A 16,470-nucleotide genomic window follows, 5' to 3' on the forward strand; every position below is an offset into this window, starting at 1 on the left:
CATTGTATATCAGCTGTTTTTCATTCATAATAATGTCTGGTAGGTTCTCATTAGCATAGCAAAGGCACCTCCGTAGCCAGGTGGGAAGGAGCAGCAGTGCGTAGCATACGCTTCTTGATTAGACCGGGGTTCGAGCCCATCACCACCAAATACGGAGGATGCGGAAAGGTCAGGGAATGACCACCGCATATCCCGGAGCAATATGGTCTTAGTTGCTAATGCTCCTAAAAACCAAATAACTAACTAACAAGAAAGCAAGTTTATATAGCATCAGCCAAAAAAAAAACCCTTATTTCGCCCATCCACTCACTCCAAATGTTTGTCAAGTTCTGCCTTGAATCTATTTAAGCTATCAACTTCTACAACGACAGACGGAAGTTTGTTCCAGCAATCAACCACCCGTTGGCTAAAGGCAAACTTCCGCACAGCCGTGTTTCCTCAATTTTAATTTATGCCCTCTAAGGCGATTATTCTGAGCAAGAGGAAGAATCCCATCAGCATTGAGCATGCTTAAACCATTCAAGGCTTTATACACCTCAATCAGATCACCTCACAGGTGCCTAGTCTCCAGACACTTTAATTTGCAAAACTTAAGCCTCTCTTCATAAGAACAACCCTTTGTTCCATTCACTAATCTTGTTTCCCTTCTCTGTACTCATTCCAACAGCTCTACATCCTTTTAAAATGAGGCCTCCACACCTGTATACAGTACTCAAGATGTGGTCTGACCATTGCCTTATAAACGGGGATAATCACCTCCTTATTCCTGCTAGAAAAGTTCCTATATATCATTGACAAGGCACCATGAGCTACTCTTGCAGACCATCTGCACTACTCAGAAAACTTCATATCTGCCTGCACAATTACCCCCCAGGTCCTTTTCATTCTCTACCACTGTCAGTTTGGTACCACAGAGTTTATACGTTACTCTGGGATTACTGCTTCCCATATGTAGTACTTTACATTTTTTAATGTTAAACTTCATTTGCCACCTCTCAGTCCATCTGCTCAACTTTTCTAGATCCTGTTGCAGCAGTGTACTGTCATTAAACAACCCTGCCAACCTTTGTATCGTCTGCAAACTTGGACATTAAGCCTTATATACCATCATTAATATCATTTATAAATACAGAAAAAACAATGGACCCAACACTGAGCCCTGAGGGACTCCACTAATAGCATTAGTCCACGAAGAGCAGTGTATATTGATTACCACTCTCTGCCTTCTCCCACTCAACCATCCCTTTATCCATAGCAGCAATTTGCCTCCAATGCCACACTGCTCCAATTCGTACAGCAGTCTTCTATGTGCAACAGTATCAAAGGCTTTTCTAAGATCCAAATACATGATATCAAAGTTATTCTTTGCATCCAGTTCCTTTGTGACTACATCATAGTATCCAATCAAATTAGTCAGACAAGATTTCCCCTTAACAAACCCATGCTGTGTCCGAGCTATAACTGAAGTCTTGTCTAGATGATCCTGCAATGCTTCTTTAACCAGTGTCTCCATTAATTTCCCTGGAGCAGCAGTTAAACTCAGGTCTGCAATTACCTGTGTCTCTCTCTTTGATCCTCCTTTGTGGATTGGGGTCACATTTGCATATCTCCAGTCCATGGGTACCTCCCCTGATCCAGGGAAGCTCTCATAATTATGGCTAAGATTTTGCTTACTTCCTTTGCCGCCTCCTTTAATATAACTGGATAGATTCTATCCACCCCCAGGTGCCTTTCTTGTGTTTATCTTCAACAATTTCTCCTCCACTTTCCTCTCAGCTATTACAAGATTACTAGCTTACTGCCAAAGTTGAATACACCTCTGGCATTCCCCTCCCTGAATAACTCCTCATGTGTGAATGTCGATGCAAAATATTTATTTAGTTTGTTAGCTATCTGAGCAGGATCATCAACAGTTGAGCCATCGATATCTAGTGGACTAATCTGATTCATCCCCTTCCTTCTAGAGTTTACATAAGTAAAGAACTCTTTACTTATGTAGAGTTCTTATAGGGGAAGGTATAACGTTAGCTGAGTGATTAGAATCTTCTTTTTTGAATGCAGATTCTTGAATGAAACGAGCCCAAAGTTCAAAAGGGAGCTTCAAAAATTCTTAGTTCCATATGATGAAATTCACAAATATTTATCAAGCAAAAGCAAACAAACCCAGATTACTGATTTTTTAAAGAGAGCAGAAGATACACGAAATCTAGAATGGTGTATTTTTGTTAGTTTTGTTAAGGAAATAGTGTATTTTTGTTATCTTTTGGAACATAACTCCCCTTTTTGGACTTTTTCTTAGTCCTGTATAACATGGTTTCACACAACACGACATTTTATAGAAACCTAATAACCGTGTTATTCGAGGGTTACTTGTTCTTTCCGTGGTTTCCATAATGCTTGTTTGCTTCAGAATGTCTGATTACATCATATTTCCCTCTGCTTGAAACTGAAATAGCACATATACTTACAGTACACAAGACAAATGTGCTACCTTCATTTGGAATTTATTCTTTGCATCCAGTTCCTTTGTGACTACATCATAGTATCCAATCAAATTAGTCAGACCAGATTTACCCTTAACAAACCCATGCTGTGTCCGAGCTATAACTGAAGTCTTATCTCGATGATGGAAAAATCTTGCCTATGTTTTCTAAAATTTTGTCATATTTCTTTATCTTACTGAAAGATGTTGGTATAATTAGTTTCACATTACAAAAGTATGATGAAATGGTCACGCATTGCAGAAAACAAGGCTATTATCCTGGATTTCTATTTTATAGAGTAGACTAACATATGACAACCAATTTGTTAATGGAAATAAGCAAAAATTCACAGACTTTTTAAATATTCTAGTTTTAATGTAGTTTTATTATTTTCTTGCAAAAAAGAAAAAAGATGGAGAAAACTGTTTTTGCAAAAAAGATGGAGGTAACCCTTTGTAACCAACCATATTGTGATGGCGAGGTGAAGAAGGGGCCAAATCAAATAAAAAAAAGGTGGATTCTCCATCATAAATTGGGAGAGTTGGCTACTGTGCTGTTAGGTTATCCCCCCCCCCTCACCATTTCTAGTTGTTAGTTATTCTGTAGCCTAGAAATCCTAGTATGATTTTATTCAGAAAATATTTTTAACATTTGTTGTTTCAAAACTGTAATGCAATTTTCGTTAAAATACTTTTTTATGTATTATAATAATTCACATCTGCCATTATCCTAGTATATCATTATCTTTATACATTCTCAGTGTAAAGGAGATAAGCATGTTATTAGCTTATCATGCTTATCTGCTGTACACTGAGATAGCCTTGCATTAGGAATATCCCTAATCATTATTTCCTCTGTGGCATCTTCTGCTACTACCGTGATGTAGTGCACTGTCTCTGTGTAAGGCAAGCCTGACACTACTGCATTCATTACACCTGTGTCCACACAAAGAAATCATCCATGATAGTACAGTAGTTTGCTGTGTGCCACTTGTTCAGAGATGTCTGTGTTTGAGTCTTGTTGATGTCTGGAGAAATTTCTAGTCTTCAATCAAGGCATAGTAAGCTCATCACAGGCAGAGGGAATAGGATCTCCCACTCTGAGTTATTTCAGCTTGAATATCACATAAATCTGCTCATGAATACACTTGTACAGACAAATATATAGTGGCACAAATGATATAAGTGGGATAATCGTTGGGGGTACAGATCAGCAAAGTTGAGTATCTGAGATATGGCTACTTTTGCCCAGCGTGAGGGCCTGAGATCCCATCTAGTCATCCATTGTTCACCAAAAGGGTAAGAGGAGGATTCAATGTACAATCCAGCAGAACAGATGTGGCACAAGTCATGCTTGTTATGCTAATATGGTTGGGCTATTATAGATGATGGCCCGCTTGAGTATCCCTACTGACTGTCCATCACAAGCAAATGTGCCTACGATGGATGTGGAAATGAGTTACCTGGTCTGATAAATCACATTTCTGACTATACCACGCAGATGGCCCAGTGTTGGCACGATGTAATGAACATGAAACTCTCAATCCCAGCTGCATAATGCTATTTACGAGCACTTCACTGGAGACTCATCCTGCAAGTTAATACCCCATGTTAGGTTGATTTAGTGAATGCTCATTGAGTTTTTAATTCTCTCATGATTACCAAATCTGCCTGATCTCAGTCCATTTTATGTTATCCTGTTACAATTTTCTTAACAAATTTTTGCAATATTTCTTTTACAAACTTTCTAATTTGTAAAAGGAATAAACCTGTTTTGATTTATTTTTTGTTACAAGTGAAATTAGAACCACAAAGTGGACTTGAAAATGTCACCACAGGAGAAAGTTAGTATAGGGTATTGATCACACCTGGTTTAGGGAATTTAATTTAATTTAATTTCCAACAGCAACACTTGATGCTAATAAACTACACAGATTTGCATACACGTCATGTAAAGTGTTTTAATTTCAGTTTAAATATTATAATACACTATATTTAGTATAGTATGTTTTTTTTTTTTTTTTTTATATAAAATTGTTGTTTCTCGTAATTTTGTAAAGTTAAAACACTATTATACCACATTGAAGAGACAGTAGCAAACTGTAACCAATAACACCCAAAAAGTGCTGCCGACTGCCACCTATATACAATCAAAATTAAGAATAAAAATTGATAAATAAACAGAGGCTCACACTTATCCAGGGAAGTATAGCATTATCTCCTGCTTAAAGTATGACACAACTGGAAACAAGCTAGGAAACTCCTACTCCTTAATAGGCAAATGCAGATACCCAAAGAAGAAAAATCTGAAAATGAAGAAAGTTATTAGTGGAGTCACACAGGATTCGGTGTTGAGTCCACTGTTGTTTTGTATATTTATCAATGATAAATATACAAAAGTAGTATACAATGATAAAAGTATACAAAAGGCTTAGTGTCGAAGTTTGCAGATGATACAAAGGTTGGTAGGGTTGTTAATGGCAGTGTGCTACTGCAACAGGATCTAGATAATTTGGATAGATGGGCTAAGAAGTGGCAACTGAAGTTTAACCTTGACAAATGCAAAGTACTGCATGTGGGTAGAAGTAACCCGAGAGAAAAGTACCAACTGTGTGATACTACACTTAAGGTGTTAGAAAATGAAAAAGACCTGGGAGTAATTGTGCAGTCAGATATGAAGTTTTCTGAGCAATGCAGACAGGCTGTGAGGGCAGGTCATGAGGTTTTGTCAATGATGTATAGGAATTTTGCTAGCAGGGAAAAGGAGGTGATTGTCCCTCTGTATAAGGCAATGGTCAGGCCATGCCTTGAGTACTGCGTCTGAAGACCTCATAGGAAGGATGTCGATTTGCTTGAGCATGTACAGAGAAGCGCAACAAGATTGGTGAGGGGAATGAAGGGATCCTCTTACCAAGAGAGGCTTAAGTTCTTCAAATTGCAGTGGCTGGAGACCAGGCACCTGCACAGTGATCTGATTGAGGTGTATAAGGCCTTGAATGGGTTTAGCACGCTGAATTCTGATGGGATCCTTCCACTCGTTCAGATTACGAACCTAAGGGGGCATAAATTCAAATTAACAAAAGACAGATGTAGAATAGATGTGCAGAAATTTGCCTTTAGCCAGCGGGTGGTTAATTGCTGGAACAAACTTCCATCTGTCGTGGAAGTTGATAGGTTGAATAAATTTAAGGAGGAACTGGACAGGCATTTGGAGGGAATGGTGTGATATTTTTTTTTTTTGGCTGATGCTGCATAAGCTCATACACTTGCTTTCTTGCATCACATGCCACTACTACACACACTGGCCACTTTTTTTCAAGAGGCATCTGCACTGTGGAATTCCCAAACACTAATTTCTATCATGGCTTGCTAACAGCAAAAGAACCATGGATGCCCTGATGTGAGTGACCAGGACAGACATGATAAATTTTAATATCACAGAGGTCCTACTGTGATTCAAACTCAGAATGAATTGGTCCTTGAGGTTGTCACAGACATTCTCTCAGATATGCCAGACAAGCTGTTCTTGCTACCTGGGAGTCTAAAACGCTGATGGAACTGATATTCGAGTGACACTCAAGTCAAAGTGGACCCAATTTCGGCGAAGTCCGGACGGTCTATGACAGCCAAATCCTCTGCTTGCACTTCACGATGGTGGGACTGTTAGTAATCCTGGGTATAACCTTCATGCACAAGTACATGGTGGGTGACCACCCAGGTGTAAACCAACGTAAGCAGGGGTCGAGGTGTGGCGCCCACACCACATGGAGGAACGCCGCCCCTCTATGTTACCAGGCAGTACTAGGTGGTAGATGACTCTCATCAACCGGTGAAATACCACCACTTTGCTTATTGGAGGCTTGAAGTGGTGGAAACCATGTTTAGTCTCTAGAGCTAAGTTCCGGCCAACACTTCCCTATCTCTTCCATCATGCAGTATGATTGATGATTTTTGAGGTTATGATGAATGTCGTGGCGAGATCCAATATTCCTTACATTTCGAGGGTACAGCTCTAAAACGGTTTTCGCAGGCCAGCCGCTAGTTAGTACACTGGACTGAACCTATTGGTAACTCTCTAGGAAGCTTCCGGATCAGCTAATGTATAATCTTGCTACCTCTACTCTGCCAGATAGTGACTGGAGGGAGTCCAAGTAGTGTGCATGCGGGGAGCATTGTCGAGGCCACGTTATGTCAAGGATCTGGGTATATTCTTACCACATGTACGCCATATCCAAAAATTTCATTACTTCATACAGCATGTCCCACCCACTTTTTCTTACTATTGAATACACCATGAATTGTCAAAATAATAGAGCAAGCTTATCTGCGAAAAGATCTAAACCTCCCAAGGACTTCCTAATTCATTTCACAAATATACGTGATCTCAATTCTAATCTCAACGATGTCCATTTCTACTTGCAGTCTTCCAAACCCCATGTACTTTTTCTGACTGAATCTCAGTTATCAGTTTATTCAACTACTGCTCATCTCAGATGTCCAAATTATTTGCTGTATGATTCCTTTCGCCTCAAAGGTGGTACTTGTGCATATGTCCGTTCTGATATTCCCTGTCAGAGACTTGGCAATTTGGAATCTCCTCTCTTTGATCTTCTCTGGCTTAAAATCTCTCTACCTCATTGTGTAAAATTCATCTGTTGTCTCTACCGTTCTCCCAACTCCACTAATCACTTGGAGCTCTTTGACTTCCTCTCTTTGCAACTTGACTTTCTCCAGTCCAACTTTCCTAACAATGAGGTAATTTTCCTTGGTGATTTTAACGTTCACAACTCCAACTGGCTTCCGTTTTCTAGTCACACCGACCCAGCAGGTCGAGATGCTGAGGCTTTTGCAATTACTAATGACCTAGCACAGATTGTTCATTTACCTACAAGAATACCGGACAATCCTAATCATACAGCCAATACGCTTGATCTTTTTCTCACAAACAACCCTTCTAAGTACAAGGTCGAAGTGAGAGGGCTTTTAGGCACTTCAGATCACAACTTCGTGATTGTCTCTTCTCCAATGGAACCTTTATCTCATGGCTATTCCCAACCTCGTATTGTTTGGCATTACAAGAATGCAAAATGGGATGACCTGTGAGACTTCTTTTCTTCTTTTCCTTGGTCTGATTACTGTTTCAAAATTTCTGATGTCAACCTTTGCTCAGATCGTGTCAGTGAAATTATTCTTGCAGGAATGGAATCCTTTATCCCACACTCCACTTTAAAATCTCGTCCTTTATCTAAACCTTGGTTTTCCAATAAATGTGCTAAGGCTGTCCAAGAGAAGAACGTTGCATATCGTAATTGGCTTGTTTCTAATTCTTCAGTTTCATTTTCTGCCTACACCAAAGCTCGCAACAATTGTAAAGCAGTTATTAATCAGTCCAAACTAGAGTTTGAACAGGCTAAGAGTAGAAAACTTGCTTCTTGCCCTAATGGTAGCCGAGCATTCTGGTCTCTTGCCAAAGCTATTGGCTGCAACTTTTGCCCATCTCTGCTCCCACCTCTGTCCAAACCAGATGGTTCTGTTGTCACTTCAGCCAAGGATAAAGCTGACCTGCTAGCATCCCATTTTTCTTCGAGCTCATGTATTAATGATCTTGGTAAAACACCTCCCACCATTCCCAACACACTCCATTCAATGCCTCCTGTGGTCTTCCGTCAAAAGGATATCAGAAGGAGTTTGATGAATCTTGATGCTAAGAAAGCTCCAGGTCCTGATGGTATTTCTCCACTTGTTCTCAAAACCTGTGCTCCTGAACTTACTCCTATCGTTTGCCGCCTTTTTTCACTTTCTTATTCCAAAGGTGTTTTTCCTTCTGCTTGGAAATTTGCTCATATCCAGCCAGTTCCTAAAAAGGGTGACAAATCCCTCCCATCCAATTATTATCCCATTGCAATTACTTCTACTCTTTCTAAAGTAATGGAGAAATCAATTAACCGCCAACTCTTAAACTACCTAGAAACCTTCCGTCTGATCAACAATCGCCAGTATGGATTCCATCAGTGTCGATCCACTGGTGATATTCTGGCTTATGTTACCCATTTATGGACTAATTCAATGGAAAGGTTCGGTGAAACACAAGTAGTTGCTCTTGACATCTCAAAGGCTTTTGATCGTGTTTGGCATAAAGGTCTTCTAAACAAGCTTCCATCTTATGGTTTGCCAACTGTTTTTAGTAATTGGTTATCGAGTTTTCTCTCTGATCGCTCACTGAGGGTGATGGTAGATGGCTCTCTGTCTTCTAACTTCTCCACTAATGCCGGTGTCCCCCAAGGTTCAGTTCTTTCCCCCACTCTTTTCCTCTTGTATATCAATGACCTTCTTCCATTGACTGGAAATCCTATCCATAGTTTTGCCGATGATAGCACATTGCATTCAACTTTCCATTTTGAGAAACCTTGTCCAGCTCAATCAGCTTCAAGTTCTCGAAAATCTGCTGCCAATTCCTTAAATGCCGATCTTCAGGTAATTCTCCAGTGGGGCAAAGACAACTTAATTGATTTCAACCCTTCTAAAACTCAATCTTGTCTTATATCTCACAAAAAGGATTCTTCTGCTCCTATGCTTATCTTTAGTGACACTCCAATTTCTAGGCAAAATGATATATCTCTTTTGGGGATTACCCTGACTTCTAATCTCTCTTGGCACAAGCACATTACTAATATTGCTTCCTTTGCATCTAAAAAACTTGGTTTTCTCTTTCGCTCTCGGCGTTACTTTTCTCCCAAACAGCTGCTCACTCTGTATAAATCGCAAATCCGCCCTGCCATGGAATATTGTTCCCACATCTGGGGTGGTGCCCCCAAAACCTCTCTCAGGCTTCTTGATTCCATTCAGAAGAGGGCAGTTAGGTTAATTAATGATTCATCTCTAACAGAGTCTCTCCACTCGCTTTCCCATAGATGCACTGTTTCTGCTGCATGCCTCTTCTACAGATACTTTCATGGGCACTGTTCTTCTGAATTGGCTTCTATAATTCCCGCTCTCTCTTTCAAAACAGTCCGAACACGTGCCGCCACCAGCCAACATCCATTTACTGTCCAACTTCAAACCCACAGAACCAACTTTTCATCTTCCTCATTTATTCATTCAACTGCCGTTTTCTGGAACAACCTTCCTTCATACGTATTTCCTGAAAATTACAATCTACAGAAGTTCAAGTCCAATATCAACAAATATCTTCTTTCGTCTTCTCAACCTGCAACCCAAGCACGGTACTAAGTACTATAGGTTATAATACCTCTCGTGTTTGGGGTCCTCATAAAAAAAAAAAAAAAAAAGATTACTGGATTCAAAGTCCAAAGTGCTAAACATGAGCACTCTACTTCTAGGAGAAAATCCATTATCTTTGCCCATATTCATAATCTTTGCTCATGACTAACTTTCACAGAAATGCAAGACTAAAATAAGCAAGATGTTTATAATCTTCTTGAAAGGTTGCACCCTCCTTTGTTAATTTTTGAAACTATCGTTAATTTAAAAATGATTACTGTTATTTGTAAACACAATAGATGGCAGCATGTTCCTGTAAAGTTTCAAGATAATCTGTACACATACAGATGTATTTTTAAATATATAAAGGATTAACAATCAGTGACAGAATATTAGAAATTTCTGTTTTGCTTGAAATGACTGTTTTTCAATTTGATTTGATTTTCTTTAAATGGAATGTAATATTCTAATTTTGGTAGGAGCCATGGTAGTAATATGTGATGTAGATGAATATCGGAAATGTGCCAAAGAATTCAGAAGTCCTTTATTGAATACTCTTTTTGATACCCTTCATGCTCTCTGCAATCTTCTCGTAGTGGACTCAAAAAATTTAAAGCTAGTCTGTAATGGAGATCAACTGGTAAATATATTATAAGTATTATTCTGAGAGTGATTAGTTTAATAATAAAAGTAGATTTATTGAGCACATTTCTGTAGTGTCACAGCATTTGTCGTAGATGTATAATTTACTTAATACATTAAACTTTCTTTTTATTTAAATAGCAGGCAGTATTTAAATATCAAAATAAATCGTGACTCCTGGCACATTGATATTCGCCAATCACATTTTTTGAGATAAAATATCAAGAAATAGGAGGAAACTTTAAAAAAATATTTTTAATACTGATACTATTGGACAATAAGATCAAATCATAGATCAAAGCATCAAAAAAAAATAATTGAAAAGTGAACCCATTTGTAAAAGCACCAAAACTGATCTAGAGATGAAAATTAAAATTATAAAAAAATATGAAGGTGGGCAAAGCTTAATGACCATAGGACATAATCTTGGTCTTGCACCATCAGCAGTGAATACAATTGTAAAGGATGTTGCCCATGTAAAGGAACATGTGAAAGGATCTGCCTATTATGACATGGAAAAATTGTTAACTATATGAATGAAAGAACAAATCCAAAAGTGTGTTCTACTAAGCTTAATGCCAATTCAGACGAAGGCAAGAAGTATTTTTGAAGACATAAAATAAAAATATCCAGACAGTTCTCAATCTTTTGTGGCAAGTAATGATTGGTTTGCTATATTTAAGAACTTTGCTAGTAGTGATACCGAAGCAGCTGAGAAATATTCTGAGTGGTTGAAACAAATAAGTGACGAGAGTCCTTACATTGCCGTAACACTTGTTACGGCAATGTAGATAAGACTGGATTGTTTTGGGGAAAAAATGCCATGTCGCACATATATTTCTAAAGAGGAAAAAACAATGTCAAGAGACAAAGCTTCTGGTTGCTGTAAGCTTAAGCTACTGCTACTTTATCATTCAAAAAACCTGACATTCCGTTCAAGATTTTGCTTATTGTTGATAATGCTCCTAGTCATCCTTTGCATTCAAACATAAAAGTACTCTACCTTCCACCCAACACTATTTCGTTCATCCATCCTATGGACCAGTGGGCAGTTGCCAACTTCAAAGTTTTACTATTTACATAAGGCTTTTGTGCAGGCATTAGCAGCTAATGTTGGAGAGAGATCCTGATTGGTTTTTGAGATTTTTGGAAGTCCTTTAATGTTTATCAAGCTATATAAAATATTGCAAAACTTGTTTTGCAATATTTTATATTGCAAAAGGTTACACAAAATTGTGTGAATTCATTTTGGAAAAAAAATTGTCTGCAGTTTGTGCATGGTTTTCAATAAGGATGGAACTTTTGAAGACAACTGAAAAAATAGTGAAGCTTGCTGAACAACTAAAATTAGAAGTTGATGAACATGATATTGAAGAATTGATTGACTCACATGGGGATGAATTATCAAATGAAGAAGTCATTTAATTAGAAGCAATAAAATTTGCTGAAGTTTGAGGCTTTGGAACCAGAAGAAGAACCGAGACATTTCATGATGAAAGAGATGACAGTTGCATTCCGCTTGATTTCAGCAGGAATTGGATGATTGGAGAAGATGGATCATAATGCCCATAGTTCTTAAAGGTCCAAAGAGAAATAGATAATGCTTTAGCCTGTTATCGAGAAATTTATGAAGAGAAGAAAGAAGCCACTGTTAAGTCGTCTCTCAATAATTTCTTATAAAAGATTGAGCAGCCAAATTAAACTTTTATTTTCTGTTTTCTCATACTATTTATACTACGTTATATTATTTTCATTAATAATTATGGGTAAACTATGGTGTATTTACACCAATATTATATAGTTAATTTCAACCCATAACATATGCCTTGTGTATTTAGTCTTCAAAATATTAATAATTAGATATTGAAATCTAATTTGTGTGCATCCTGTGAATGAAACTAACAGAGATAACCTTTAAAACTTGTTAATGTACTACTATATACATGTACTGTAAACACGTAAGGAATAGGGTGGGGATGAGTTAAATCCGATTTATGTAAAATTCGAGTTACGTAAAGGTTTGCGGCATAAAGTTAGTCGGGATCTGTCTGTACTGAAATTTTCCCCTTTTTAGAAAATCCACACCTTTTTTTTTTTTTTTTTTGGTAGCTGCTATGCACCAGTGCACCCAGTCAAAGGTTAAGTAGGTATTATTTACCTATCATAACTCATCACTTCAGTATAGTGACCAGCAACTTTTGTGGTCTCTACAATATTGATTTCTGATGGATGAGAGGTATGGAACTAAAATGCCATTTTTTTTTATGTTCTGACCTTTTAGTATAGTACCATTTCTTCTTCTTCTGGGGTGTTTCTTATGTGCAGGTGAAAAAAGGTAAGCTTTTTATATTTCATAGGGGCATTTTAAATTGCAAGATTTCTTTGGATATTGTGTAATAATTTTAATCTGTCTCTAATAAGATTGTAATCCAAGTAAGGCAATCTTTTGTAAGCAGGTAAAGAGTACTATTAAAACACACTTTGCTGCTTAGGACAAAGACATTTTAATAAAAATTTGGGTTTGAAATGAGCATTATACTGTGCCTGGGTGTAGTGAAGCATGATAAAGTAAAACTAATAAGAAAATGGTTATCAAGGTATGTTCAAATTGGCAGATGCTTCATTTTATGCAAATCTGCATAAAATGAACTAAATGAAAATAAAATTGACACTCTGCTTTACACTGTCAATCATGACATGTCTTCTGCTATTAAACATAAAATATATATGCCACTTCGCTCGATTTTATACTGAAAATATGGTACACATTTCAAAATAAACCAATAAAAATGCTCTCTCTCTCTCATAACACAAAGTTAGCAGTTTCTTATATCAGGTAGGTATCATTTGTAACATTCAAACTGAGTGGCCATAAGTAACCTATAGTTTATACTAGTTTGCACATTAACACTTAAATAAAAACCAAAAGTATTTCCACTACTGATTAATTTCAGGTCTGCATTCCTTAGTGCACCTTAATCCAGCACATTTTTGTATTCTTGGTATTACTCATTGAGTGTCATTTAATTTAAAATGAATTATTGTTTATTGCTAATTTGCTTATACACTTGAAAGGACAGAATTCATGGGATACCTGGTTCCTGAGCAATGCGACGCTGTCACCCCTCTTGCCAGTGGATGAACCCACTGCTTGGCAGGTATATAGGTACACTGCATTCAGGTAGACAGTAATTCAATGTCAGTATGGATAAACGTCATTGATTAACTGGCTTTCAAAGAGGGATGATAGTGAGTGCCTGACGCATGGATCACTCTATCGCAGAGGTGGTACAGAAATTGCACTATCCCCATTCAACAGTATCAAGAATGCATTGGGAATACACCATTTCTGGAATAACATCTCATCGTGGACAGTGGAGAAAGGTGGTGGATGAATGTGACCATCAGCGTCTGTCTCTCTTTGTTTCAGCCAACCAGAGCGACTTCTATACTGTGCTGCTGCTTTGTGCACTCAGGTACAACTGTCATATTATTTTTACCTCTCAACTATCACTTAATTAACTTTTCACTCCATTTTTATCCTTGCTACACACACACACACACACACACACACACACACACACACACACACACACACGCGCGCCTCCGTAGCCAGGTGGGAAGGAGCAGCAGTGCATAGCACACGCTTCTTGATTAGACCGGGGTTCGAGCCCGTCACCACCAAATACGGAGAATGCGGAAAGGTCAGGGAATGACCACCGCATATCCCGGAGCAATATGGCCTTAGTTGCTAATGCTCCTAAAAACCAAATAACACACACACACACACACATTTTTTATTTATTTTATTTTTTAAACTATAACTTTGTCTCAGAATTACTACACTGATTGGGGATTAGAACAAGAAAATTCCATCTGAGAGCATTTCAGTTAGCTCCATAGCTTTCATTCTTTGTTCTTCAGTTGATTGAACTTAATTGGTTGTGGTTTTCACAGCTTCTCAGCTGAGGCCATCAATACTCTTTGGTTTTTTTAGTTTATGCAAGAATTATTTGTAGCTTCTGATGAACTGAAATGAGACCCTCCTGTACAGATTCTTGCTTTATATTTTTATTCTTTTTTTAGATTGGCTGTTATTTTACAAATTTGCACCTTCTTGAAAGTACATGCTGGGAAACAAGGTTGTTTCAGCATGCTGTGCACACTTTTGTAAGTGCTTGCCAAAATATTTCTTATATTTCCGACATAATGTAGTGTGTTGTAAGTGGACAGTTACAGTCATATCTAACCCACTGCACACATTTTATAGTTTTTGTCTGTATTAAATATAGGGAATATTTTTGGATTTATTAAAACAATAAAATTTTATCTCTTGATAATACTAATTTAAAAAATATTGATAATAGTTTCCAAAGAATATTTGTCCTTTGTTAAAAAAGTACAAATAAAGCTCTTTCACAGATAACAGAAACTGCTGCACTTGGAGAATACTGGAATGGCTGCACTTAGAGAATTTAAAAGGATTAAGAAGAGGACCACTTTCCCAAACAAGATGTGCAAAATGATGATATATGTGATGAAGAAATGGGTGACTGTCTGAACTTGAAGAGATCACAGTTGATGGTGCATTATGAAATCAGTGTTAGTTCACTAGTACTAGGACATATTCACAACAGTTAAATGAACCATGTATTCAGTCTGAATATGTGACAATGCTAATGCTACCAGAAAGTTCAAATCCCGCTAAGCACTGATTGGACCTAGTGACTTTCATTGTTATTTCAAAATAAAGCAAAAAAAGTTGTTATATGAAGAAAATTTATTTTATTTAAATAATGGCTGCATTCAGGTTCTGGTCTGCTAGGACTCCTCATGAGTGTTTTGCACATTTTTATCACTGGAGATACAAATTATGCTTTATATCTAGTATAAATCATTTGCACAAGAAAACATGGAAGAACCACAGCCCAAACAATTCAAAGAAATTTTTTTTTTGGGGAAAATGTACCTTCTAACCCTCACTGATAAGCGGTATGTATGTATGGAAGGTGTATAAAGATTATTTTATGATTATTCATTCTGCTATCTAAACTCCAAAGTCAGAAAATAAGTGTCAAGGATAGTTTTTGTAAAGCAATTTACAAATTTTTTATTTGTAAAATCTGTTTAATATTTATAGTTATCAAATCATTTATTTTTCCAATTCACATTTAAAAATGACATGCAATTATTATTTTTGTATAGCAACCATCAACAAAACAGCTTGATACATGTACAAAGCAATACACTTTCCACACACTAAGGAAAACAGAGGAAACTATACTCATGGTGTATTTTATAAAGTGGGCAATGTATTAAAGTTGTTTATTTAAAAATATTCAAATAAAGGATTACTGACAGAGTAATGTTTTTTTTTTTTCCTCAGGCTGACCTTGATCGTTCGGTGTTAATGAGCTTTGTACAGCTTCGAGCAGATTACAGAACAGAAAAATTAGTGAACCACTTCAAATAGCTGGCTAATATCAGAACAAAAAATAAATATATATATATAGCATATCTGAAAACTACACAGTCTTGTTTTATATGAGAATTTCTCTGTTTTTTTGTAAAATGTTTCCATTATTGTAAATTCACACAAATTTTAATATTGATTTGTTAGTTGGGAATAATCAATGTAATTTTCATTAATTTAAAGATATCCTTATTTAACATTCCTCATCTTAAAGATCTTATAATAAAACCATGGCATTGAAGTCTTTCATAACCTTTTAAATGTTTGCTGACATTTCTGGAATTACTACATAATGTAGAATAAAGTTATTCTATTTTGAATGCTGTTATTCTAGAAATGCTGTACACGTCTATGCAGAATTAAATTTATTAATGTTCCACCAACATATTACAGAATATTATAAATAGTATTGAATTGGCCAACCTGTACTTCTGTTACTAGTAGACTTTTTTTTGTGGTATGAAGTATGTCAGTTTTCCAACAGATTTTCTAAGATATGTTCAGAAGTCATTGGTCTTTGCTTAATTGTTTTTTTTTTCAAAAGTACATTCATTTTCTAACACAAATTCTCAACTTAATAATTTTATAATTATAGCGAATTCTCCAGTTGACTATTAAAAGAAACATTTATTACTGATTTTAGCCAAAACCA

At 36.9% G+C, this 16,470-nt stretch overlaps 1 protein-coding gene across 1 annotated transcript in view; it reads left to right on the forward strand.

Annotated features, from left to right (window-relative positions):
- Sec10 (Exocyst complex component Sec10) overlaps window positions 1-15,935 on the forward strand; it is a 225,498-nt gene extending 209,563 nt beyond the window's left edge. Inside the window, exons 16-17 of the mRNA XM_090369552.1 lie at window positions 10,183-10,343; window positions 15,732-15,935. Of these exons, the coding sequence (XP_090225678.1) occupies window positions 10,183-10,343; window positions 15,732-15,818 (248 nt within the window). The 3' untranslated portion in view covers window positions 15,819-15,935. The remainder of the gene's footprint in view (window positions 1-10,182; window positions 10,344-15,731) is intronic.
- The last annotated feature ends 535 nt before the right edge of the window (window positions 15,936-16,470 follow it).

The sequence above is a fragment of the Mastigoproctus giganteus genome, chromosome 3, assembly GCF_048544385.1.
Source record: "Mastigoproctus giganteus isolate SK-2022 chromosome 3, ASM4854438v1, whole genome shotgun sequence".
NCBI lineage: Eukaryota > Metazoa > Arthropoda > Arachnida > Uropygi > Thelyphonidae > Mastigoproctus > Mastigoproctus giganteus.